At 47.1% G+C, this 25,589-nt stretch overlaps 1 protein-coding gene across 2 annotated transcripts in view; it reads right to left on the bottom strand.

Moving 5' to 3' along the window:
- Window positions 1–288: 288 nt before the first annotated feature.
- The window catches only part of LOC110494376 (rootletin), a 43,060-nt gene continuing 17,759 nt past the window's right edge, over window positions 289–25,589 (bottom strand). For both annotated transcript variants that reach the window (XM_036950430.1, XM_036950429.1), the window contains exons 20-37: window positions 23,585–23,754; window positions 23,164–23,343; window positions 18,671–18,805; window positions 18,435–18,578; window positions 18,109–18,347; window positions 17,809–17,968; window positions 17,448–17,615; window positions 16,832–17,273; window positions 16,575–16,741; window positions 16,222–16,342; window positions 15,860–16,023; window positions 14,731–14,946; window positions 14,348–14,572; window positions 14,041–14,190; window positions 13,616–13,816; window positions 9,319–9,450; window positions 1,273–1,446; window positions 289–1,185 (exon numbers count right to left, since the gene is read on the bottom strand). In XM_036950430.1, the coding sequence (XP_036806325.1) occupies window positions 1,099–1,185; window positions 1,273–1,446; window positions 9,319–9,450; window positions 13,616–13,816; window positions 14,041–14,190; window positions 14,348–14,572; window positions 14,731–14,946; window positions 15,860–16,023; window positions 16,222–16,342; window positions 16,575–16,741; window positions 16,832–17,273; window positions 17,448–17,615; window positions 17,809–17,968; window positions 18,109–18,347; window positions 18,435–18,578; window positions 18,671–18,805; window positions 23,164–23,343; window positions 23,585–23,754 (3,275 nt within the window). In that variant the 3' untranslated portion in view covers window positions 289–1,098. The remainder of the gene's footprint in view (window positions 1,186–1,272; window positions 1,447–9,318; window positions 9,451–13,615; window positions 13,817–14,040; window positions 14,191–14,347; window positions 14,573–14,730; window positions 14,947–15,859; window positions 16,024–16,221; window positions 16,343–16,574; window positions 16,742–16,831; window positions 17,274–17,447; window positions 17,616–17,808; window positions 17,969–18,108; window positions 18,348–18,434; window positions 18,579–18,670; window positions 18,806–23,163; window positions 23,344–23,584; window positions 23,755–25,589) is intronic.

Here is a 25,589-nt window from a genome sequence, read left to right on the forward strand (position 1 = left end):
GGGCTGAATAATTTTGCACGCCCAATTTTTCAGTTTTTGATTTGTTAAAAAAGTTTGAAATATCTAATAAATGTCGTTCCACTTCATGATTGTGTCCCACTTGTTGTTGATTCTTCACAAAAAAATACAGTTTTATATCTTTATGTTTGAAGCCTGAAATGTGGCAAAAGGTTGCAAAGTTCAAGGGGGCCGAATACTTTCGCAAGGCACTGTACATATTTAGGTGTTATGGCTTGGGGGTAGAATCTGTTCAGGGTCCTGTTGGTTCCAGACTTGCATCGGTACTGCTTGCCGTGTGGTAGCAGAGAGAACAGTCTATTGAATTGAATTGTTTGACCATTTTTTGGGGCCTTCCTCTGAAACTGCCTGGTATTGAGGTCCTGGATAGCAGGGAGCTCGGCCCCAGTGATTTACTGGGCGATCCACACTGCTCTCTTGTAGCGCCTTGCGGTCAGATGCCAAGCAGTGTCCATACCAAGCGGTGGTGCAGCCAGTCAAGATGCTCTCAATGGCTCAGCTGTACAACTTTCTGAGGATCCGAGGGCCCAAGCCACATTTTTTCAGCCTCCTGAGGGGAAGACGTGTTGTCGTGCCCTCTCCACGACTTGGTGTGTGTGGACCATGATAGATCCTGTGTGTTTGTATATCACAAACTGATATACATACAGCACATAAATACTTCATCTCATGTGGTCGCTTCATGTGCTCTACATATAATAGTGTCTATTGGTCCAGACAAAATAGTTGGTTCAATCTCAACCAGATGGACAGTACAGTAGTTCCTTCATATGGCCGATCAATTTGTTGCCTAGTGCTCAAACAGTGACTCAGACTCGGTTCTCCCTTTGTATTCTGTTTTGCTGGTGTGTGTGGGAGGGAATCCAGGCCAACTGTATACTGGCAGCTGAGGATCTCATTCCTCCTCTGTTGTACCGGATGACACTTCTATCATCCACAGTCTCCTCCCGTGGTGTCGCTGACTTTCTCCCTGAGTAGGAGAGGCGTGTGTCAAATCATAGGAGATGATTGGATATTGGTTCTTGGAGCTGTTAGTGGGCTTTAGTACCCATGGAGGGACACAGGTGAACTGCTCAGTGCTCAGTTCCCCCCAGACATCAGGGAGGTGGGTAGAGATGGCTGCCTCCGCCTCATTTCCTGCTGCAGCTGCTCCTTCAGAGTGGACACCTGTGGGACAGACAAACAGACAGACGAGGTCAGAGACAGACATTAAGGGTATGTCTTCTTGCCCTTTGACCTCACGGCTGTATCTACCTGCTCCTCCAGCCCTTTGACCCGGTGGCGGTGGGCTCTCTCCCTGGCGGCCAGGGTCCTCTCTGCCTCCCTCTGGGCGACCCTCAGCCTCTCCGCCTCACGCATCACCTCGTCACGCTGCCTCACAGAGCTCTCACTCACATTGTGGGACTGCTCCATCTCAGCCAGCTGGGCCTGGATACACAGAGAAATATATATACACAGATAAAAGAGTGTTAGTCACTGGGCCACAGCAACAACAAGTCACAGTGTTAGTGACATGGTGTCACACTGACAAACTCAAATCCCAGACAGAGATATGTCTCAGTGTTAACACAGGGTTGGGGTCGTTTTCTAGATGCTAACAAGAGGTATGTCAACACTACATGGGATACCATAAACACACAGCTGGTGGGGCTGGGAGAGGTCTGACGACAAATGGTTAATAGCCCGTCTGTGGTGGTCACTGGTCACGTCTGCTTCTTGATTGGCTGACACAATGAAAGGAAAAGCTATTCTCATTGTTCACATGCATGACCTTGATAAATTAATCTGTTGACGAAGGATTGAAAAATAATCTAAAATGGACTAATCAGTAATATAAGGTGCATTCGGAAAGTATTCAAACCCCTCGACCTTCTCCACATTTTGTTACATTACAGCCTTATTCTAAAATGGATTTTAAAAATCCTCAGCAATCGACACACAATACCCCATAATGACAAAGCAAAAACAGTTTTTTAGACATTTTTGCAAAAGTATTTTAAAATAAAAAACAAAAATACATGATTTACATAAGTATTCAGACCCTTTGCTATGAGACTCAAAATTGAGCTCAGGTGCATCCTGTTTCCATTGATCATCCAGGTACAGATCTGGGGAAGGGTACCAAAAAATGTCTACAGCATTGAAGGTCCCCAAGAACACAGTGGCCTCCATCATTCTTAAATGCAAGACTCTTCCTAGAGCTGGCCGCCCAGCCAAACTGAGCAATCGGGGGAGAAGGGCCTTGGTCAGTGAGGTGACCAAGAACCCGATGGTCACTCTGACAGAGCTCCAGAGTTCCTCTGTGGAGATGGGAGGACCTTTCAGAAGGACAACCATCTCTGCAGCAGTCCACCAATCAGGCCTTTATGGTAGAGTGGCCAGACGGAAGCCACTCCTCAGTAAAAGGCACATGACAGCCTGCTTGGAGTTTCCCGAAAGGCACCTAAAGACTCTCAGACCATGAGAAATGGCCTGAATGCCAAGCGTCACTTCTGGAGGAAACCTGGCACCATCCCTACGGTGAAGCATGGTGGTGTCAGCATCCTGCTATGGGGATGTTTTTCAGCGGAAGGGACTGGGAGACTAGTCAGGATCGAGGCAAAGATGAACGGATAAAGTACGGATAAACGGATAAAGCCTGCTCCAGAGCACTCAGGGCCTAAGACTGGGGTGAAGGTTCACCTAACAGGACAACGACCCTGACAACACAGGAGTGGCTTTGGGACAAGTCTCCGAATGTCCTTGAGTGGCCCAACCAGAGCCCGGACTTGAACCCGATAAAACATCTCTGGAGAGACCTATAATAGATGTGCAGCGACGCTCCCCATCCAACCTGACATACATTGAGAGGATCTGCAGAGGAGAATGGGAGAAACTCCCCAAATACAGGTGTGCCAAACTTGTAGCATCATACCCAAGAAGACTCAAGGCTCTAATCACTGCCAAAGGTGCTTCAACAAAGTACTGTGTAAAGGGTCTGAATACATATGTAAATGTATGTATCAGTTTTTTATTTGGAATAAATTAGCAAACCTTTCTCATCCGGTTTTTGCTTTGTCATTATGGGGTATTGTGTGTAAACCGATGAGGGAAAAAACGATTGAATCCATTTTAGAATAAGGCTGTAACCTACCAAAATGTGGAAAAAGTAAAGGGGTCTGAATACTTTCCAAAGGCACCGTATGCTGAATAGTAGATCTTAAAAATGAAATCAAAAGGAAATGAAAACCCGCAGAACACTATTCAACAGTGCCCTCCTACCTAGGCTATATCATGTAGTTTTCATACTACATTTATTTTCAACAAGTTGTGCACGTTCTTGTAAAACTTTCTTAACTTCATCCGTAACAGAAACCATAGGGGTCCAGATCAAGAACAAACAAGCCAAACAATTCTGCTCAACATTAGGGGTCTAACTAGCAGCAGATGCATTCAGAGCCCGGGGCTACAGCCATTTTGTACGGATCCCAACTCACTTAAGCCTGCATGAGGTTTCATTTGGCTGCCTTTAAAGGGAGCTCTGGGAACAACATAAAGGCGCTGTGGGAGGGTTAAACTAATGAAAAAGAATGTACAATAATCTGCAACAAAAGCACTGTCTCGCCTGACTAACCCCTCACCTGAACTGAGAATTTCAGAGTAAAAACTACCAAGAAGAACACACTAGCCTCGTCTTCTCTTACAGGACATTCTGCTAATAGTGATAGAGGCTATGGTGATCAACTGCTTATGGTGATCAACTGCTTATAGTGTTAAAATTGTTCTGCACGGATTTGATCACTCAAAGAGGAGTGCACTGACTGTATAACAATCACTTGAGAAATAGACACTCACCATAGAAAAAGTGATCTTCTTTCTTACATCCACCAACTCCTCCTTCCACAAAGCAGCCAAATAAAGAATAAACACCTCCAACATCAGCCAATCACGTCAGTAAATGAGGTTTGTTATTGTGGTTTGACTAGAAGATAAGTGGGGGAGAGGTTAAGTCTATTGGACCTTACTTTGATGAATGCTGGGCATTATCAAATGAGTTTGACCCCAGAAAAAGACTAGCGGGTGACTAGGGAAAATGGTAATAGAAATAATGATCTCCTATCTCATTACCATATTCCAGATACAGTTCATGGCCTTTTTGGACTCAAACTGAATTTGTTGTGATACTGACCTACACAGAAAACCAACTGACTGACACAATTAACTAAAGGCTGAATGAATAACTAAATCTTGACTCCTTTGATCATTCTGCCAAAGGGGAAATAAGCAGAATGACAAACTCAAATGCTAAAACTGAACTAGGGCTGGGTGATGGTATGGAGGTATTTGATGTTTCTGAATAATAAAATCAGCAAAAAAAGAAACGGCCCTTTTTCAGGACCCTTCTTTCAAAGATAAGAATTCAAATAACTTCACAGATCTTCATTGTAAAGGGTTTAAACACCGTTTCCCATGCACGACACTAAAGAGGCCTTTCTACTGACTCTGAATAACACCAAAAGAAAGATGCCCAGGGTTCCTGCTCATTTGCGTGTAGGTGCCTTAGGCATGCTGCAAAGAGGCATGAGGACTGCAGATGTGGCCAGGGCAATAAATTGCAATGTCAGTACTGTGAGACGCCTAAGACAGCGCTACAGGGAGACAGGACGGACAGCTGATCATCCTCGCATTGGCAGACTGTGTAACAACACCTGCACAGGATCGGTACCTCCGAACATCACACCTGCGGGACAGGTACAGGATGGCAACAACAACTGCCTGAATTACACCAGGAATGCACAATTACCCCATCAGTGCTCAGACTTTCCACAAAAGGCTGAGAGAAGCTGGACTGAGGTCTTGTAGGCCTGTTGTAAGGCAGGTCCTCACCAGACATCACCGACAACAATGTTGTCTATGGGGACAAACCCACTGGACCAGACAGAACTGGCAAAAAGTGCTCTTCACTGATGAGTCACGGTTTTGTCTCACCAGGGGTGATGTTCAGATTCACGTTTATCATCGAAGGAACGAGCGTTACACCGAGGCCTGTACACTGGAGCGGGATCGATTTGGAGGTGGAGGGCCCATCATGATCTGGGGCGGTGTGTCACAGCATCATCGGACTCAGTTCGTTGTCTTTGCAGGCAATCTCAATGCTGTGCGTTACAGGGAAGACATCCTCCTCCCTCATGTGGTACCCTTCCTGCAGGCTCATCCTGACATGACCCTCGAGCATGACAATGCCACCAGCCATTCTGCTCGTTCTGTGCGTGATTTCCTGCAAGACAGGAATGTCAGTGTTCTGCCATGGCCAGCAAAGAGCGTGGCTCTCAATCCCATTGAGCACGTCTGGGACCTGTTGGATTGGAGGGTGAGGGCTATGGCCATTCCCCCCAGAAATGTCAGTGAACTTGCAGGTGCATTGGTAGAACAGTAGGGTAACATCTCACAGCAAGAATTGGCAAATCTGGTGCAGTCCATGAGAAGGAGATGCACTGCAGGACTTAATGCAGCTGGTGTCCACACCAGATACTGACTGTTACTTTTGATTTTGACCCCCCCTTTGTTCAGGGACACATTATTCAATTTATGTTAGTCACATGTCTGTGGAACTTGTTCAGTTTATGTCTCAGTTGTTGAAACTTGTCACGTTCATACAAATATTTACACATGTTACGTTTGCTGAAAATAAACACAGTTGACAGTGAGAGGATGTTTCTTTTCTTGCTGAGTTTACAAGTTCTAAATATGTTTTATGAGTAGTGCAACTTGTCATTTAATTTAGCAATGAATACAAATATTGTTATAGAATCCATACCGGTATGTGGATCAATAACGGTCACGATATACCACCTAGCTCTAAACTGAATCCACATTTTCTCTGTCACCTTTCAGACAAGCGTGAAATCAACAGCAGCTGAGGAAACGCACTCAGTGGTAGTGCTCAACATGGTCAATGTCACCTCACTGTTATCTTAAAGTTAGCCTTCCTTTGCCTGACCCAATGGTCTTCACATAAAAGTTTCCAAGTCTTAACAGTTGGGGTTGTCCCACCTTCTGTAGTTTAGGGAGTCTCAAGTGTTTCTCCAATGCCTGTATCTCTCTGCCTACATGTTTCAGTGCTATGTCTCTATGCATCTCTCTGTCCAGCTGTAGCAGTGCTGTCTCTCTTTATCTCTCTGTCTACCTGTAGCAGTGCTATGTCTCTCTGTATCTCTGTCCAGCTGTAGCAGTGCTGTCTCTCTTTATCTCTCTGTCTACCTGTAGCAGTGCTATGTCTCTCTGTATCTCTGTCCAGCTGTAGCAGTGCTGTCTCTCTTTATCTCTCTGTCTACCTGTAGCAGTGCTATGTCTCTCTGTATCTCTGTCCAGCTGTAGCAGTGCTGTCTCTTTTTAGCTCTCTGTCTACCTGTAGCAGTGCTGTCTCTCTTTAGCTCTCTGTCTACCTGTAGCAGTGCTATGTCTCTCTGTCTACCTGTAGCAGTGCTATGTCTCTCTGTATCTCTGTCCAGCTGTAGCAGTGCTGTCTCTCTTTAGCTCTCTGTCTACCTGTAGCAGTGCTATGTCTCTCTGTATCTCTCTGTCCAGCTGTAGCAGTGCTGTCTCTCTTTATCTCTCTGTCTACCTGTAGCTGTGCTGTCTCTCTTTATCTATCTGTCTACCTGTAGCAGTGCTATGTCTCTCTGTATCTCTGTCCAGCTGTAGCAGTGCTGTCTCTTTTTAGCTCTCTGTCTACCTGTAGCAGTGCTGTCTCTCTTTAGCTCTCTGTCTACCTGTAGCAGTGCTATGTCTCTCTGTATCTCTCTGTCCAGCTGTAGCAGTGCTGTCTCTCTTTATCTCTCTGTCTACCTGTATCAGTGCTATGTCTCTCTGTATCTCTCTGCCTACATGTTTCAGTGCTATGTCTCTCTGTATCTCTCTGTCTACCTGTAGCAGTGCTATGTCTCTCTGTATCTCTCTGTCTACCTGTAGCAGTGCTGTCTCTCTGTATCTCTGTCCAGCTGTAGCAGTGCTGTCTCTTTTTAGCTCTCTGTCTACCTGTAGCAGTGCTGTCTCTTTATCTCTCTGTCTACCTGTAGCAGTGCTGTCTCTCTTTATCTCTCTGTCCAGCTGTAGCAGTGCTGTCTCTCTTTATCTCTCTGTCTACCTGTAGCAGTGTCGTCTCTCTGTAGCAGTGCTATGTCTCTCTGTATCTCTCTGTCTACCTGTAGCAGTGCTATGTCTCTCTGTATCTCTCTGTCTACCTGTATCAGTGCTATGTCTCTCTGTATCTCTCTGTCTACCTGTAGCAGTGCTATGTCTCTCTGTATCTCTCTGTCTACCTGTAGCAGTGCTATGTCTCTCTGTCTACCTGTAGCAGTGCTATGTCTCTCTGTCTACCTGTCTACCTGTAGCAGTGCTATGTCTCTGTCTACCTGTAGCAGTGCTATGTCTCTTTGTCTACCTGTAGCAGTGCTGTCTCTCTGTATCTCTCTGTCTACCTGTAGCAGTGCTCTGTCTCTCTGCATCTCTCTGTCTACCTGTAGCAGTGCTATGTCTCTCTGTATCTCTCTGTCTACCTGTAGCAGTGCTATGTCTCTCTGTATCTCTCTGTCTACCTGTAGCAGTGCTATGTCTCTCTGTATCTCTGTCTACCTGTAGCAGTGCTATGTCTCTCTGTATCTCTGTCTACCTGTAGCAGTGCTATGTCTCTCTGTATCTCTGTCTACCTGTAGCAGTGCTGTCTCTCTGTATCTCTGTCTACCTGTAGCAGTGCTATGTCTCTCTGTCTACCTGTAGCAGTGCTATGTCTCTCTGTCTACCTGTAGCAGTGCTATGTCTCTCTGTATCTCTGTCTACCTGTAGCAGTGCTATGTCTCTCTGTATCTCTGTCTACATGTAGCAGTGCTATGTCTCTCTGTATCTCTGTCTACCTGTAGCAGTGCTGTCTCTCTGTATCTCTGTCTACCTGTAGCAGTGCTATGTCTCTCTGTCTACCTGTAGCAGTGCTATGTCTCTCTGTCTACCTGTAGCAGTGCTATGTCTCTCTGTCTACCTGTAGCAGTGCTATGTCTCTCTGTCTACCTGTGGCAGTGCTATGTCTCTCTGTCTACCCTATAGCACTGCTATGTCTCTCTGCATCCCTCTGTCTACCTGTATCAGTGCTATGTCTCTCTGCATCTCTCTGTCAACCTGTATCAGTGCTATGTCTCTCTGTATCTCGATGTCTACCTGTAGCAGTGCTATGCCTCTCTGTATCTCTCTGTCTACCTGTAGCAGTGCTATGTCTCTCTGTATCTCTCTGTCTACCTGTAGCAGTGCTATGTCTCTCTGTCTACCCTGTAGCAGTGCTATGTCTCGCTGTCTACCTGTAGCAGTACTATGTCTCTCTGTATCTCTCTGTCTACCCTGTAGCAGTGCTATGTCTCTCTGCATCCCTCTGTCTACCAGTATCAGTGCTATGTCTCTCTGCATCTCTCTGTCTACCTGTAGCAGTGCTATATCTCTCTATATCTGTCTACCTGTAGCAGTGCTATATCTCTCTATCTCTGTCTACCTGTATCAGTGCTATATCTCTCTGTATCTCTCTGTCTACCTGTAACAGTGCTATGTCTCTCTGTCTACCCTGTAGCAGTGCTATGTCTCTCTGTCTACCCTGTAACAGTGCTATGTCTCTAAGCATCTCTCTGCCTACCTGTAACAGTGCTATGTCTCTCTGCATCTCTCTGTCTACCTGTAACAGTGCTATGTGTCTCTGTGTCTCCTACCTACTTGTAGCATGGCTATGTGTCTCTGTGTCTCCTACCTACTTGTAGCATGGCCATGTGTCTCTGTGTCTCCTACCTACTTGTAGCATGGCCATGTGTCTCTGTGTCTCCTGCCTACCTGTTGCAGTGCTTTCTGTCTCTGTGTCTCCTACCTACCTGTAGCAGTGCTATCTGTCTCGGAGTCTCCTGCCTACCTGTAGCATGGCCATGTGTCTCTGTGTCTCCTGCCTACCTGTAGCAGTGCTATCTGTCTCCGTGTCTCCTGCCTACCTGTAGCAGTGCTATCTGTCTCCGTGTCTCCTGCCTACCTATAGCAGTGCTATCTGTCTCTGTGTCCCCTGCCTACCTGTAGCAGTGCTATCTGTCTCTGTGTCCCCTGCCTACCTGTAGCAGTGCTATCTGTCTCTGTGTCTCCTGCCTACCTGTAGCAGTGCTATCTGTCTCTGTGTCTCCTGCCTACCTGTAACAGTGCTATCTGTCTCTGTGTCTCCTGCCTACCTGTAGCAGTGCTATCTGTCTCGGTTTCTCCTGCCTACCTGTAACAGTGCTATCTGTCTCTGTGTCTCCTACCTACCTGTAACAGTGCTATCTGTCTCTGTGCGTCCTGCAGTTCCTGCTCTGCGGTAGTGAGGGAGCGATCCAGACGGCCTTTCTCTGCAGACAGACGCATGCTGCCCTCCTCCGTCTTTAGCTTCTGACGCTCCACCTGGAGAAACAGTCATACATAGTCATAATCACCTCAATATCATTCAACAGTAGATATTGGGGTCAAAACAGCAGCCATCCCTAATGGCGCCGGCGGGGATGGCTGCCGTTTTATGGGCTCCTAACCACCTGTGCTATTTAGTTAGTTTTTTCGCATTGTTTGTAACTTATTTTGCACATAATGTTGCTGCTACCATCTCTTATGAACGAAAATAGCCTCTGGACATCAGAAGAGATTACTCACCTCAAACTAGACGCAGTCCGACGCAAAGGATATACTGCTTCCCCGAGACCAGGCCCAAATCCATGTAATTTACATGAAGAAAAGGCAGAGATACTGGGGGCAGAGGTCGTGGTGCCTTGTGAGAATTTGTCGGCGAGTGGGTGTTTACCCACTACCATCCGTCCTATTGGTCAACGTGAAATCACTGGAAAAAAACTGGATAACCTACGTTCAAGACTATCCTAGCAACCGGACATTAAAAACTGTAATATTTTATGTTTCACCGAGTCGTGGCTGAACGACGACACGGATAATATAGAGCTGGCTGGGTTTTCCATGCATCGGCAGGACAGAGCATATATACGTCTGGTAAGACAAGGGGTGGGGGTGTGTATCTATTTGTCAATAACAGCTGGTGCACAAAGTCTCAAGGTATTGCTCGCCTGAGGTAGAGTACCCCATGATAAACTGTAGACCACACTAACTACCGAGAGAGTTCTCATCCATATTATTCGTAGCGGTATAGTTACCATCACAAACCGATGCTGGCACTAGGACCGCACTCAACAAGAAAATTCTCATCCAGAAGCGGCACACAGAGGCGCATACAAAGCTCTCCCTCGCCCTCCATTTGGCAAATCTGACCATAATTATATTCTCCTGATTCCTGCTTACAAGCAAAAATTAAAGCAGGAAGTACCAGTGACGACAAAGGGAAACCCAGCCGTGAGCTGTCCAGTGACGTGAGTCTACCAGACGAGCTAAATTCCTTTTATGCTTGCTTCGAGGCAAGCAACACTGAAGCATGCATGAGAGCACCAGCTGTACTCAGAGCATGCACGGACCAACTGGCAAGTGTCTTCACTGACATTTTCAACCTCTCCCTGCACGAGTCTGTAATACCTACGTGTCAAGCAGACCACCATAGTTCATGTGCCAAAGAAAGTGAAGGTAAAATGACTACCGCCCCGTAGCACTCAAGTTGGTAGCCATGAAGTGCTTTGAAAGGCTGGTCATGGCTCACGACAGCAGGTAGCCTAGTGGTTAGAGCGTTGGGCCAGTAACCGAAAGATAAAATCCCAGAGCTGACAAGGTAAAAAATCTGTCATTCTGCCCCTGAACAAGGCAGTTAACCCACTGTTCCTAGGCTGTCATTGTAAATAAGAATTTGTTCTTAACTGACTTGCCTAGTTAAATAAAGGTTAGATTAAAACAATTAAATAAAAACATCAACACCATCATCCTGGAAACCCTTGACCCACTCCAATTCGCCTACCGCCTAAACAGATCCACAGATGACGCAATCTCAACTGCACTCCACACTGCCCTTTCCCACCTGGACAAAAGGAACACCTATGTGAGAATGCTGTTCATTGACTACAGCTCAGCGTTCAACACCATAGTGCCCACAAAGCTCATCACTGAGCTAAGGACTCTGGGACTAAACACCTCCATCTGCAACTGGATCCTGGACTTCCTGATGGTGGTAAGGGTAGGCACAAACACATCTACTACGCTGATCCTGGACTTCCTGATGGTGGTAAGGGTAGGCACAAACACATCTACTACGCTGATCCTGGATTTCCTGATGGTGGTAAGGGTAGGCACAAACACATCTACTACGCTGATCCTGGACTTCCTGATGGTGGTAAGGGTAGGCACAAACACATCTACTACGCTGATCCTGGACTTCCTGATGGTGGTAAGGGTAGGCACAAACACATCTGCTACGCTGATCCTGGACTTCCTGATGGTGGTAAGGGTAGGCACAAACACATCTACTACGCTGATCCTGGACTTCCTGATGGTGGTAAGGGTAGGCACAAACACATCTACTACGCTGATCCTGGACTTCCTGATGGTGGTAAGGGTAGGCACAAACACATCTACTACGCTGATCCTGGACTTCCTGATGGTGGTAAGGGTAGGCACAAACACATCTGCTACGCTGATCCTGGACTTCCTGATGGTGGTAAGGGTAGGCACAAACACATCTACTACGCTGATCCTGGACTTCCTGATGGTGGTAAGGGTAGGCACAAACACATCTGCTACGCTGATCCTGGACTTCCTGATGGTGGTAAGGGTAGGCACAAACACATCTGCTACGCTGATCCTGGACTTCCTGATGGTGGTAAGGGTAGGCACAAACACATCTACTACGCTGATCCTGGATTTCCTGATGGTGGTAAGGGTAGGCACAAACACATCTACTACGCTGATCCTGGACTTCCTGATGGTGGTAAGGGTAGGCACAAACACATCTGCTACGCTGATCCTGGACTTCCTGATGGTGGTAAGGGTAGGCACAAACACATCTGCTACGCTGATCCTGGACTTCCTGATGGTGGTAAGGGTAGGCACAAACACATCTACTACGCTGATCCTGGACTTCCTGATGGTGGTAAGGGTAGGCACAAATACATCTACTACGCTGATCCTGGACTTCCTGATGGTGGTAAGGGTAGGCACAAACACATCTGCTACGCTGATCCTGGACTTCCTGATGGTGGTAAGGGTAGGCACAAACACATCTGCTACGCTGATCCTGGACTTCCTGATGGTGGTAAGGGTAGGCACAAACACATCTACTACGCTGATCCTGGACTTCCTGATGGTGGTAAGGGTAGGCACAAACACATCTACTACGCTGATCCTGGACTTCCTGATGGTGGTAAGGGTAGGCACAAACACATCTGCTACGCTGATCCTGGACTTCCTGATGGTGGTAAGGGTAGGCACAAACACATCTACTACGCTGATCCTGGACTTCCTGATGGTGGTAAGGGTAGGCACAAACACATCTGCTACGCTGATCCTGGACTTCCTGATGGTGGTAAGGGTAGGCACAAACACATCTGCTACGCTGATCCTGGACTTCCTGATGGTGGTAAGGGTAGGCACAAACACATCTGCTACGCTGATCCTCAACAATGGGGCCTCCTAAGGGATGCATGCTTAGTCCCCTCCTGTACTCCCTGTTCACCCACAACTGCGTGGCCAAGCACGACTCCAACATCATCACTAAGTTTGCTGACGAAACAACAGTGGTAGGGTTGATCAATGACAACGATGAGATAGCCTATAGGGAGGAGGTCAGAAACCTGGCAGTGTGGTGCCAGGACAACAACCTCTGCCTCAATGTGAGCAAGGCAAAGGAGCTGATTGTGGACAACAACATCAATTGGGCTGTAGTGGAACGGGCCAAGAGTTTAAAGTTCCTTGGTGTCTACATCATCCACAAACTATCATGGTCCAAACACACCAAGACAGACGTGAAGAGGGCACAACACCACCTTTTCCCCCTCAGCATCCTGACCGGTTGCATCACTGCCTGGTATGGCAACTGCTCGGCATCAGACCGTAAGGCGTTACAGAGAGTAGTGTGAATGGCCCAGTACATCACTTGGGCCAAGCTTCCTGCCATCCAGGCCCTATATACTAGGCGGTGTCAGAGGAAGGCCCAAAAAATGGTCAAAGACTTCAGTCGCCCAAATTGTATTTTTTACTTTAGTTTATCTAGTAAATATTTTCTTAAATCTATTTCTTGAACTGCATTGTTGTTACGGCCTTGTAAGTAAGCATTTCACGGTAAGGTCTACTACACCTGTTCTATTCGGCGCTTGTGAAAAATACTATTTGATTTGATTTCCATGTTTAATCCAATTAATTGAGGAAGTTAATTGAAAACCGGCCATTATTTTCAGAGGATTTTTTCATTCATGAATTGCATTTAAATTCACTTCCTGAAATGAACTGATTGAAAATCAATACTCCCAACTTTTTTCGACAGTCATCATATTCATCTTAGGGGCTTGTAAAGTAAGCATTTCACTGTAAGGTCTACTACACCTGTTGTATTTGGCGCATGTGACTAATACAATTTGATTTGATATTCCTAATGTTCTGTGTGTGGTTCATATTTCTCTCACTCTTGTCTCACCTTGTCCAGTGTATTTCTCAGTGCGTTTTTGTCCTTCTCCAGGCGGATGGCCTGTCTCTCTGCATCCTTCTTCTCTGTCTCCAGCACGGCCACGGCCCTCTGCAGCCCCCGCAGCCTTTCCTCTGCAGACACCCTCTCTGTCTGGGCAGACTGGGCACTGCGCTGGGATTCTGTCAGACTGGCAGACCGCTGACGCAGGGCCTAAAGGAGAGACAGGGTGAGGGAACAGCTATTCAGATGAGATACAGGCCTATGTCTCCCGCTCTTTTTCGTTACATGTTTTTTAATGTAAATTCTTCACATGCCCCCGCTATGTCCTTACCACTCTCCTCCTGTGTGTGTATAAGGTTAGTGTTGAGGAAATGATTATGTATGAGTAAAAGTCTCTTTCATTCTCGTTCTTTCTCTCCCTCCCTCCCTCTCACCTCCTGTGTGTGAGCCAGCTCTGCCTCCAGCTCTCCTCGTCTCAGGTCGCTCTGAGTCAGCTCAGTCTGTAGGCTCTGGATGCGCTCAGTGAGGGCCGTCATGCCTCTCTTCCCGTCCGTCAGGGACGCCCGCGCTCCATCCACTCGCTCCTGAAAACAGCAACACTACATTCAGTTTCATGGGTTCAATCTAGACTACTCATTACAATTTGCCCTAATCCTATTTAAATTACAGGGATGAACCTTGACAAAAACAAACACTTGAATTTCAGCCCACTGTCATATCAATGATTCCTCCTCCACCTACCTGTAGATGCCTGCGGTCCTGCTCGGCCAGCCCCAGGGTCTTCTGCAGTGCGACAAGGCGCCCCTGGGTGGCGCTGTGGGCAACGGTGGCCTCCTGGAGGCTCTGGGAAAGGCTCTGGTTCTTCTCTCTGAGACAGACCTCTCCCTCCTGGGCTTTAGACAAAGCCTGGCTCAGCCTGTCCACCTCTCTCTGGAGAGACGCCACACAGCTCTCCCCCTCCGCCACCTGGGACAGATGCACAACTGAGTGTGTGAGTGGTTTAAGTCAGTGTGTCTTAGTGTGTTTCCGTTTAAATCTGGTTAAATCTCAGGATGATGTGCCTCTATGGAGGGTGTACTTGTTCCTCTATAGTAGATTGATTGAGTTTTTATTCAGTGTGCTACCTGTTTGACTAGTGCATCATGGCGCTCCTGGGTGGCCTGGTTCTCGGCCTCCCTGTCCCCCAGGCTCAGTTTGAGTCTCTGCAGCTCCCCTTCCAGGCTGCGTCTCCCCAGCTCCACCCTGGTCCCCCGGGCCTCGGCAACCTCCAGGGCCTCCCGCAGACGCCTCCGCTCAGCCTCCAGACGCACCTCGCCCGCACGCTGCTTACTCAACTGGTCCTACAGGGAGGGAGGAGGGGAGGGGAGAGTGAGGTGAGAGAAAGGGAGACAGAGGTAGAGAGTGAGAGAGTGACTGAAAGAGAAGGAGAGAGCTAAAAGAGATGAAACTGGCAGACTGGCACATGTCAAAGCCAGCCATGTCAAAGCCAGCCAGCCAGTCCATACAGTTACAGTATGTCATGGTGACCCAGTCTGGCAGCAGAATGGCTGCTCTGTAGAGAGATATAGAACTAGACACAAGGGGAAATCAGAGACACTCCACAAACACACTCTCAGAGAGGCCAGGCCAGATAGACAGTTGATCCACAGATGGCCACATCCCTTCTTTCTTCTCTCAACTCCCCATAATGCTGAACCCCCCCCCTGCTCCCGAACTTCCTCCCCTCTCTTTCCAGCAACATAAATCATTTGAGTCTTTTCCCAGGAATACAGTCTATTAAATAATCTACTATTTGATTCTGTGGCTCCTAACTATAATCTCTATAATCATAAATACCTACCCTCCTTTCCCTTGGTTCGTCTTTTCCATTGCACTTTATCCCACTAACCCTCTCAATCTCTCTATTTCCTTCTCACTCAGCCAGTCCCTTTCTCTCTCCCTCTCCCTCCTGCTCCCTCTGTTGTCGGCTATGGGGAGTGTTTTCTAGGGTGGTGTGAGGGTTGGACTTAGAGGACTGGACATATGGACAGTTGCTTTGCCCAGAAATATGACATGGAGTTTTGTTTAATGACTCAGTATTCTGTGGCATCTGTTGTTATGACAGTTTTCTGCTTCCACCTAGTGCTTCCTGCAGGGTCACCATATGGCAGTGTTGGCAGGTCAGTGGTCAGCACTGTCTGTTAGCAGACACTAGAATCCTTGTCAGGGAAGATATTCTACAGTAAGTATGTGTTTGTGTGTGTGCATGTCTACCTGTGTGTGTTTTTTCTCTGTCTCGACAGTCTGCAGGGCTCTCTCCAGCTCCTTGACTCTGTCAGTGAGGGTTCTCCTCTCCCTCTCTCCCCTCCTTGCCGTCTCCTCCTGCTGCTGGAGCATGGCCTGGGTGGAGCTCAGACGCCCGTCAACACCACGCTTACCTGGACGGAAACACAGACAGTCACAACACTGGAGCATTCACAGACAAGGTCTTTACGCTAACGTGTTCCTAACGTGTTCCTAACGTGTTCCTAACGTGTGCTCTCCCCGGGTCTTTGTATGTCTGTCAATGACTTCACTGTGTAAATGATTCTCTTGGCCTTCTTATGGTTTGCGTGCAACGTGTGTGTGTGTCTCACCCTCCTGGCACTCCTGCAGTGTGTTGTGTAGCTGAGAGAGGCGGTTCTGGGCGGAGTCTCTCTCCCCTGTCACCTCCTCCAACTCTCTCTGTAGCGCCCCCAACTGGCAGCGAGCCTCGTCCTGAAAACCAACACCAGGAACACATTTCAACAACATGCCTTCAGACAATCTGACAGACTTTTAGCATTTCCTACAGTCACATATCAGTGCTGCAGAAATGTTTACAGCACAATGTTGAGATAATTCATCTAAAAGTGAAGAGTGAAAAGGGACTTCAATCTGTTAGAATAGGAGAATGTGTATAAAATCTAAATATGTGTACTGCTCTGCCCATGTAGTGTGGCTGTAGTACCCGGTCTCTCTGAGCTTCTCGGAGCTCCTGGAGGAAGTCTCTGAGGCCGCAGCGCAGCGTCTCAGGGTCCAGCTCAGGCAGGGGCATGGGGAGGGGGGTGTCACCCTGCTCTGGGGAGATAGGCCTTGAGCAGCCCAACGTGTTGTCAGGGGTCGAGCCTCCAAAATCTGGAAGAAAAGATTATATACAGTATAACTCCTCACAATTTATGTCCCACTTTCACACTGTTTTGTGATATGTGAGCATTTTATCCTCACCTTTTGGGGGTGAAAGTGAGCAGCGTAGAGGCGAGAGGCTGCGGGGACGTGTAATGCTGCTGTAGAATGCTGCTGGGGGGCTCCCTCTGGGGCTCCTGCCCCTGCCCCCACTGGCACTTCTCCGCCCCCCTGCCCCAATACCCAGCGTACGGGTCAGTGCCGACTGCAAGCTGCCCAGGCGGAACTCTAGCTCCCTGCGTCCGGCCTCGGCCCGGGCCAGCTCTACCTCGGTGGCAGCCAGGCGGCCCTGGGCCTCGCTGAGCTGCAGGCTGGATTGAGTGAGGGAGTCCTGGGATGTCTGGGCCCGCAGGGACAGGTTCCTGGCCTCATCCTGGAGCTTCTTCTCACAGCCCCGGGCATCCTGAAGCTGGGCCGTCAGCTCCCTCTCACATCCCCGCCAGCCTGACTCTGACTCTGTCAGACGCCTCTGGAGGATGGACAGCTGGAGGGAGGAGGGAGGGAGGGAAGAGGAGGAGGGGGAAAGATAGAGATGGGAAGAGAAGTACAGTAGAGAGAGATGTGTAGACGGCAATTGATTAAGTTTTATGTTTAAACAAGCATAAATACAATCTAACCTCTCACTCTACTCCACCCACACCTCTCCCTCCCTCCTCACCTCTTTCTTGATGGAAGTCCTGGCTGTGTCAGCCTCGGCCAGCTTCTGTTTGAGAGAGAAGATCTCCCGCCCTCTCTCCTCCTCTCTCTGCTCCTCCAGGGAGAGACGCGTCTGCAACTCAGCCACCTCCCTCCCTTTCTGTTCCTTCTCTCCATCCAGTACCTTCACCTGATGCAGTGATCGAACGGAGGACAATTTCTAGAATATGTCTAAGCCAAGCCAAGGCCTGGTAAGATCCAGGGGATAGCAAGAACTCAATGCCCTAGTGAAATTCTGAGTTCTCTACAGCAGGTAAGGTAAACCAATAAGTGTAAAAGAATAAACAAAGTGTTTCAGAGATGTGAGGGTATGTGTGACTGACCTGTCTGCGTAGCTCCTGCAGCTCTCTCCGGGCCTCCAGCCGTGACCTCTCCACCTCTCTCAGACAGCTGCGGAGCTCCGTCACCTCTCTCTGTGCAGATGACAGGCTCTCCTCCAGAACAGCCAGCCGCTGCTCCTTCTCCTCACACTGACGCTTCACACTGACACACACATATTTCGTCCTTTAGTATACAGTTGATGCCTTCTGAGTTTAATTTTTACTACCTAACAGAGAGTGATACTAGTAAATTAACATTTGAAAGGTGACAATCAGGGTCAGAGGTATGCAGCGAAGTACTACCTGATTCTCTCAGTCTCTGCACTTCTCAAAGTCTCCCTCAGCTGGGTATTTGATAGGCTGAGAGTGTCTCTCTCCTTGGTGACATCAGTGAGGGTGCGCCGTAGCTCTACCCCATCCCTTCTGTACCCTTCCCCGGTGTCACGGGTTTGGTTGAGGCGCCTGTCCATCTCCAGCATGTCCCGCCTCACCTGGTCTCGGCTCTCCTCACTGGCTGAGAGAGAAGCTCTGCACTCCTCCAGCTGGAAGAGGAAGTTAGGGAGAGTGGTGAAGAAATGTTGAACCAGAAATGGTCACCGGCTCCATCCCTGACTCTAACCGCCTCTTACCTCTTTGAGGGCAGCATCAGTGTGTGTCTGCAGGTCAGAGCTGTTCTCCTGCAACCGGTGCAGCTCCCGCTCATGAACACTGCCAGCCTCCTCCAGCTGAGAGCGAAGCTCCAGTAACTCACTGGTCAGAGCTCCCACTGTGGCCTGCCGACAAAGTCAGGGGAACTTTAATGTCTTTAAAAAAAGTTCACGGTAGTACAGAATGGGAACAGAGTCCTAAAACGGTCTATAATTACCCTCTCCTGTTCTTTGTAATGTGCTGCCTCTCTGGCCAGTCTGTCCAGCTCCAGGGTTGCAGTACCCAGCTCTGCCTGCAGGATGGACACTCTCTCAGACAGCACTGCCTTCTCTGCCTCCTTCTGGGACAACATCTGAGAGAGGGAGAAAATAGAAAGGGCCTCTAGAAGTGGGGATATGGATCACAACCTCATGAGAGTAGTCATCTCTTATCCACATTTGCTCTGCACTTCATTACAGACGAATGTAACGCAATGTTAAATCTAAGCACTGGCAGTAGTGCTATAGGTCCAGGGGTGTAAGAAATATTTTTGCTATTTTCACAGACGGAATTAAGAGTGCAATAGCTGCAGGTGGCTCTAAATGGCTAGGTTTGGATTAATACACAAGTTGAAGGTGTGAGAAGGGCTTGGCAGCAGGTAGGGGCAGCAGGTAGACTAGTGATTAGAGCATTGGACTAGTAACCGAAAGGTTGCAAGATCTAATCCCCGAGCTGACAAGGTAAAAATCTATCGTTCTGCCTCTGAACAAGGCAGTTAGGCCATCATTGAAAATAAGAATTTGTTCTTAACTGACTTGCCTAGTTAAATAACGGTCAAATAAAATAAGGGTTTGGCCATTCTCTGGTTAAAATCCCTAAGAGTCTGATTGATGCACGCGTGCGTCAATCTAAGTAACATCATTTTAAAAATCTAGAGATGTAACCTAGAGATTTTGGTTTTTTGAATCGGCTACTTCTCAATCCACAACATCCTCCTCTGTCTGACAACGGTGTCTGTCAGACCCATCCGAAAATCGGTCTTCTCATGAAAGCGTCAGAACGATTTGGCATACAAACTAATGAGACACTCACGATAGTGTTCTCCGTTTTGCTCTACAACCCCCACAAAGGTAGCCCATGCAAATGAATGGATGTATGGAGGTAGTTTGTTCCAACAAAAATAAGGGGTTAAATATGTGTCCCAAAAAATATATATAATCCTGAGCTTTCTTAAATCTCCTAGATATAGGACAGACACTTCAAAGCCTTATTCATTATGATATGTTTTTACTGTCTCTTTGGGCCATTTATCAATGTGTTATTCAATGTGTTTCTATGGGCTATAGTAGTAAAGGCCAAATTCAATATTTTATTAAATCATTTTTTTTATATAATAGTTGATACCTAAAGGGTCCTAAAATTCCAAATCAAATAGCTAAATTATCCATGGTTTGACCATCTTAAAACAATTACATATTTTAGCATTGCCCAACGGCTTAGACTTTTAGAGGTTTTAATCAACACATTCCATAGCTTAATACTGCATGTGCTTGTCTCAAGTTTTGTAGGTTACTGATGGTATTTGCGTTGCCCCCAACTTCACTTAGGCTGGGGGCTCGGATTATTTTCGTCCTGGTCCATTGTGTATTGATATACTACAGTTCATTAAATAGCATACGCTACAGTAACGTGTAGGCTAATAGCAACAGTAAAAAAACATTCAGTGTTTGCTTAATGCCCTATGTCTGGCATCAACGAGCTTAGACAAGCCTACATGTCTTTACGCATCACCCCTTCCCTGCTTTGGTAACCGGATGAGAGGCGCTCTTTGAAGATGGGGATGGATACTTGAACAAGCCAAATTAAGTATGCAGGTAGGCATATGTGTGTATGTTTAAGGATGTGCAGTACTGTATATTTTCAAATCAAGACACTCTGACGAATAGATGATTTAAGGCCGGCACTACAGGCTGAAATGACATTTTTGCAAATACCTATGCATTTTGAGATTTGTTGGTATTTTGGCTCACTAATATTAGTATTTAAACACATAAAACGATCAAAATCTTGATGAAAATGTGTATTTTCTTTTATTTATCTTACCATCAAAGTTTCATGAATTTGATCCACTTTATAATGGTCATACATCCATAATTTCAAAACTCACTATTTTTAATTACACTTAAGTTAAAAGCCATTTTCATAGAGAATGTAACAAATTGGAATACATATATATAGTAACTTAGTTTAAAGAGATGGTGATTGGATCTAAAAAGGTGTTTGGTAGTCTAAATTCAGTGTACTTGCCTTTAACTGCCATTTCCTGAAAGTCAGACTCTTCCCACATGCCAACTACATTTCCTCAGCTTCAGTAGCATCTACTTTCACCAAATTGTGTGTGGTAATACTTAGACATATTCTCGAGACTTGCCCAGAGGGAATTGTTGATATGTTGTAAAAAAAAAAATAATCTCTCGATAATACATTTGCCAAAAATGCATTTTATAAACATGGCTTTAGTATTTTACAGCTAGAAATATGAAGAAAAACAATATGTATCCACAATCTGCTCTGAGTCAGTCCTGTCCTGGAGGGTCTTAACAAAATGAAACCAAAATATTTAGGGTACACGTAATCCAGTGTCCAGAAAAATGGATTTGCAAATATGTGCATATTTAATGAGTTATTGCCTCATTTGCATATTTTACTACAATATTTCAGAACATTTCAGTAGACCATTTAAAACCTTATTTATTTATTGATATACTTGGTTAATGGCTAGGACAACAATATGCACCTATGTGATACCTCTAAACCAGCCTTGATTAAGGGGAAGGTAGGCAATGCTTGGTTTTTAATCTATTTAAACGGGATGGAAACCAATCGTTTTTTTGTTTCTACACTGAACAAAACTATTAAAAACGCAACATGCAACAATTTATAAGATTTTACAGTTCATATTAGGAAATCAATCAATCAATTGAAATAAATAAATTAAGCCCTAATCTATGAATTTCACGATTTATAGATACATACAGATACATTATGCATCGGTTGGTCACAGATACCTTTAAAAAAAAGGTAGGGGTGTGGATCAGAAATCCAGTCAGTATCTGGTGTGACCACCATTTGCCTCATGCAGCGCGACACCTCTCCTTCGCATACAGTTGATCAGGCTGTTGATTGTGGCCTGTGGAATGTTGTCCCTCCCCTCTTCAATGGCTGTGCAAAGGTGCTGGATATTGGCGGGAACTGGAACACGCTGTCGTACAGGTCGATCCAGAGCATCCCAAACGTGCTCAATGGGTGACATGTCTGGTGAGTATGCAGGCCATGGAAGAACTGGGACATTTTCAGCTTCCAGGAATGGTGTACAGATCCTTGTGACATGGTGCCGTGCATTATCATGCTGAAACATGAGGTGATGGCGGCGGATGAATGGCACGACAATGGACCGCAGGATCTTCTCACAGTATCTCTGTGCATTTAAATTGCCAGCGATAAAATGCAATTGTGTTTGTTGTCCATAGCTTATGCCGGCCGATACCATAACCCCATCGCCAGCATGGGACACTCTGTTCTCAACGTTGACATCAGCAACTCACCCACACGATGCCATACACGCTGTCTGCCATCTGCCTGGTACAGTTGAAACCGGGATTCATCTGTGAAGAGCCCACTTCCCCAGCGTGCCAGTGGCCATTGAAGGTGAACATTTGCCCACTGAACTCGGTTACGACGCTTAACTGCAGTCGGGTCAAGACCCTGGTGAGGATGACGAGCACGCAGATGAGCTTTTTGAGATGGTTTCTGACACTTTGTGCAGAAATGATTGTGCAAACCAACAGTTTCATCAGCTTTCCGGGTGGCTGGTCTCAGATGATCCCACAGGTTAAGAAGCTGGATGTGGAGGTCCTGGGCTGGCGTGGTTACACGTGGTCTGTGGCTGTGAGGCCAGATGGACGCACTGCCAAACTCTCTAAAACGATGTTGGAGGCGGCTTATGGTAGAAAAATAAAAATGATGTTATCTGGTAACAGCTCTGGTGGACATTCCTGCCGTCAGCATGCCAATTGCACGCTCCCTCAAAACTTGAGACATCTGTGGCATTGTGTTGTGTGACAAAACTGCACATTTTAGAGTGGCCATTTATTGTTCCCAGCACAAGGTATGTCCAGTGTAATGATCATGCTGTTTAATCAGCTTCTTTATATACCACAGCTGTCAGGTGGATGGATTATCTTGGCAAAGGAGAAATGCTGACTAACAGGGATGTAAACAACTCTAGCCACCACATTTGGGAGAAATATGCTTTGTGTGTGTATGGAACACTTCTGGGATTTTTTATTTCAGCTCATGAAACAACACCTTACATGTTGCGTTAATATTTTTGTTCCGTATAAATACAAGATTCACTGGCACAAAATGCACGTCTCTCTTCCATGGGCACTGTGCGTCGTGGCTGGATAGGCTATGGGTCTTACAACTTCCCATTAGCGCTGCATAAAATGGTTACTTCTGCGCTTGTTTTTAAGGACACACTTCAAATATTGCCATCCCTCCCACCTCAGTGCAAGCGAGCTGATTTAAGACAGGTTAATTGCCAAACCTGGCGTTAGGGCTGGAAAATGCCTGTGCACAGGTTTTAGATGACACTTGCCCCTCAGACCTTAGCGCCAGCTGAAAATAGATCCCGCATTGTGTTTGTATGGACTCTCAGATGTGCCTGACCTGTTGTTTCTCTGTCTCTGCCTGTAGCAGACTCTGGTCTCTGTCGTGCTGCAGACTCCTCACTTCATCTTTCAGGTCCTCCCGGTCTCTCTCGGCTCTGAGGAGCTGCTCTTCTGCCTCCTGTCTGACCTGTCGCAGTGCCCCCTCCTGTTCAAACTCCAAACTGCGACGCAGGGCCTCCTGGAGAACAAACACACTCAGTTGTTCATGTTCATTGCATGGGTTAAACCAGCCCAAATAAAGAACATGAACAACTGAGTAGAATCAAGACCTACAGTGAGACACCTTGGGCAAAGCAAGAAAAAGCAAGAACACATTTCTTTACAGTAAAACCATCCAAATAGTACTCTTACTGCTAGCACAAACACTTCTCCAAACAGGCCTAGACAGACAGACACAATCCAGCCTGAGCCCTCCTCACCTTTTCAGCGGTCAGTCTCTCTGCCTCCTCCTGGTGGTCAGTGATGGCGGTGTGGAGGGCCTGCTGGGACTCCTGCTGGGTGGTAGTCAGGGCCTGGCTCAAAGCCTCTCTCTCCCTCTCACTCTGCGCCAGCACATTCTCCCCATCCGCGCGCACACGTCTCAGCTCCGCTACACAGGACAATATCAGACATGATGACCGGTTTCACACCTGTGTTTATACAGACTCAGTCATACAACAGATACACCATCAAACGCAGCAACAGTTTTTAAATAAGGGCTGTAACCCTCTCCACTCACAGCCCCGTTCATATATGGGTTGAAAATGGCAGATTTTGTCATTGTAACATGCTATATATGACACCAGAGCCCCGGTTCTCCACTTCACAGAGCTGTATGGGTTTTGGCTGACAGCCTTTATAAACTTGAGCACCGTGCACGACTTGAAGAGACCCATCCCTCCGAATAATCAGCTACTTTTGCACATTTGTTGTTGTCCGAGCGAGGGAAATGCTGTAAATCGAGAGGAGTCGATGTGTTTTGAAAGAAGAGACGTTGAGAATTATAATAAATACCGCTTTGATGTCATACAAGCAAACCACACAGCCGTGAGTCCAAACGTTTACTTCACATTTCCGTATTAGAAAACTCATGTCATTTACAGTATCAACGTTTATGATCACTATGGCATGTGCTATACCCCGGGTTGTCCTGAACATGTGCTATACCCCGGGTTGTCCTGAACATGTGCTATACCCCGGGTTGTCCTGAACATGTGCTATACCCCGGGTTGTCCTGAACATGTGCTATACCCCGGGTTGTCCTGAACATGTGCTATACCCCGGGTTGTCCTGAACATGTGCTATACCCCGAGTTGTCCTGAACATGTGCTATACCCCGGGTTGTCCTGAACATGTGCCATACCCCGTGTTGTACTGAACATGTGCTATACCACCGGGTTGTCCTGAACATGTGCTATACCCCGGGTTGTACTGAACATGTGCTATACCCCGGGTTGTCCTGAACATGTGAAATACCCCGGGTTGTCCTGAACATGTGCTAATCCCCGGGTTGTCCTGAACATGTGCTATACCCCGGGTTGTCCTGAACATGTGCTATACCCCGGGTTGTCCTGAACATGTGCTATACCCCGGGTTGTCCTGAACATGTGCTATACCCCGGGTTGTACTGAACATGTGCTATACCCCGGGTTGTCCTGAACATGTGCTATACCCCGGGTTGTCCTGAACATGTGCTATACCCCGGGTTGTCCTGAACATGTGCTATACCCCGGGTTGTCCTGAACATGTGCTATACCCCGAGTTGTCCTGAACATGTGCTATACCCCGGGTTGTCCTGAACATGTGCCATACCCCGTGTTGTACTGAACATGTGCTATACCACCGGGTTGTCCTGAACATGTGCTATACCCCGGGTTGTACTGAACATGTGCTATACCCCGGGTTGTCCTGAACATGTGAAATACCCCGGGTTGTCCTGAACATGTGCTAATCCCCGGGTTGTCCTGAACATGTGCTATACCCCGGGTTGTCCTGAACATGTGCTATACCCCGGGTTGTCCTGAACATGTGCTATACCCCGGGTTGTCCTGAACATGTGCTAATCCCCGGGTTGTCCTGAACATGTTCTATACCCCGGGTTGTCCTGAACATGTGCTATACCACAGGTTGTCCTGAACATGTGCTATACCCCGGGTTGTCCTGAACATGTGCTATACCCCGGGTTGTACTGAACATGTGCTATACCCCGGGTTGTCCTGAACATGTGCTATACCCCAGGTTGTCCTGAACATGTGCTATACCCCGGGTTGTCCTGAACATGTGCTATACCCCGGGTTGTCCTGAACATGTGCTATACCCCGGGTTGTACTGAACATGTGCTATACCCCGGGTTGTCCTGAACATGTGCTATACCCCGGGTTGTCCTGAACATGTGCTATACCCCGGGTTGTCCTGAACATGTGCTATACCCCGGGTTGTACTGAA

This window comes from Oncorhynchus mykiss, chromosome 17 (assembly GCF_013265735.2).
Source record: "Oncorhynchus mykiss isolate Arlee chromosome 17, USDA_OmykA_1.1, whole genome shotgun sequence".
Classification (NCBI taxonomy): Eukaryota; Metazoa; Chordata; class Actinopteri; order Salmoniformes; family Salmonidae; genus Oncorhynchus; species Oncorhynchus mykiss.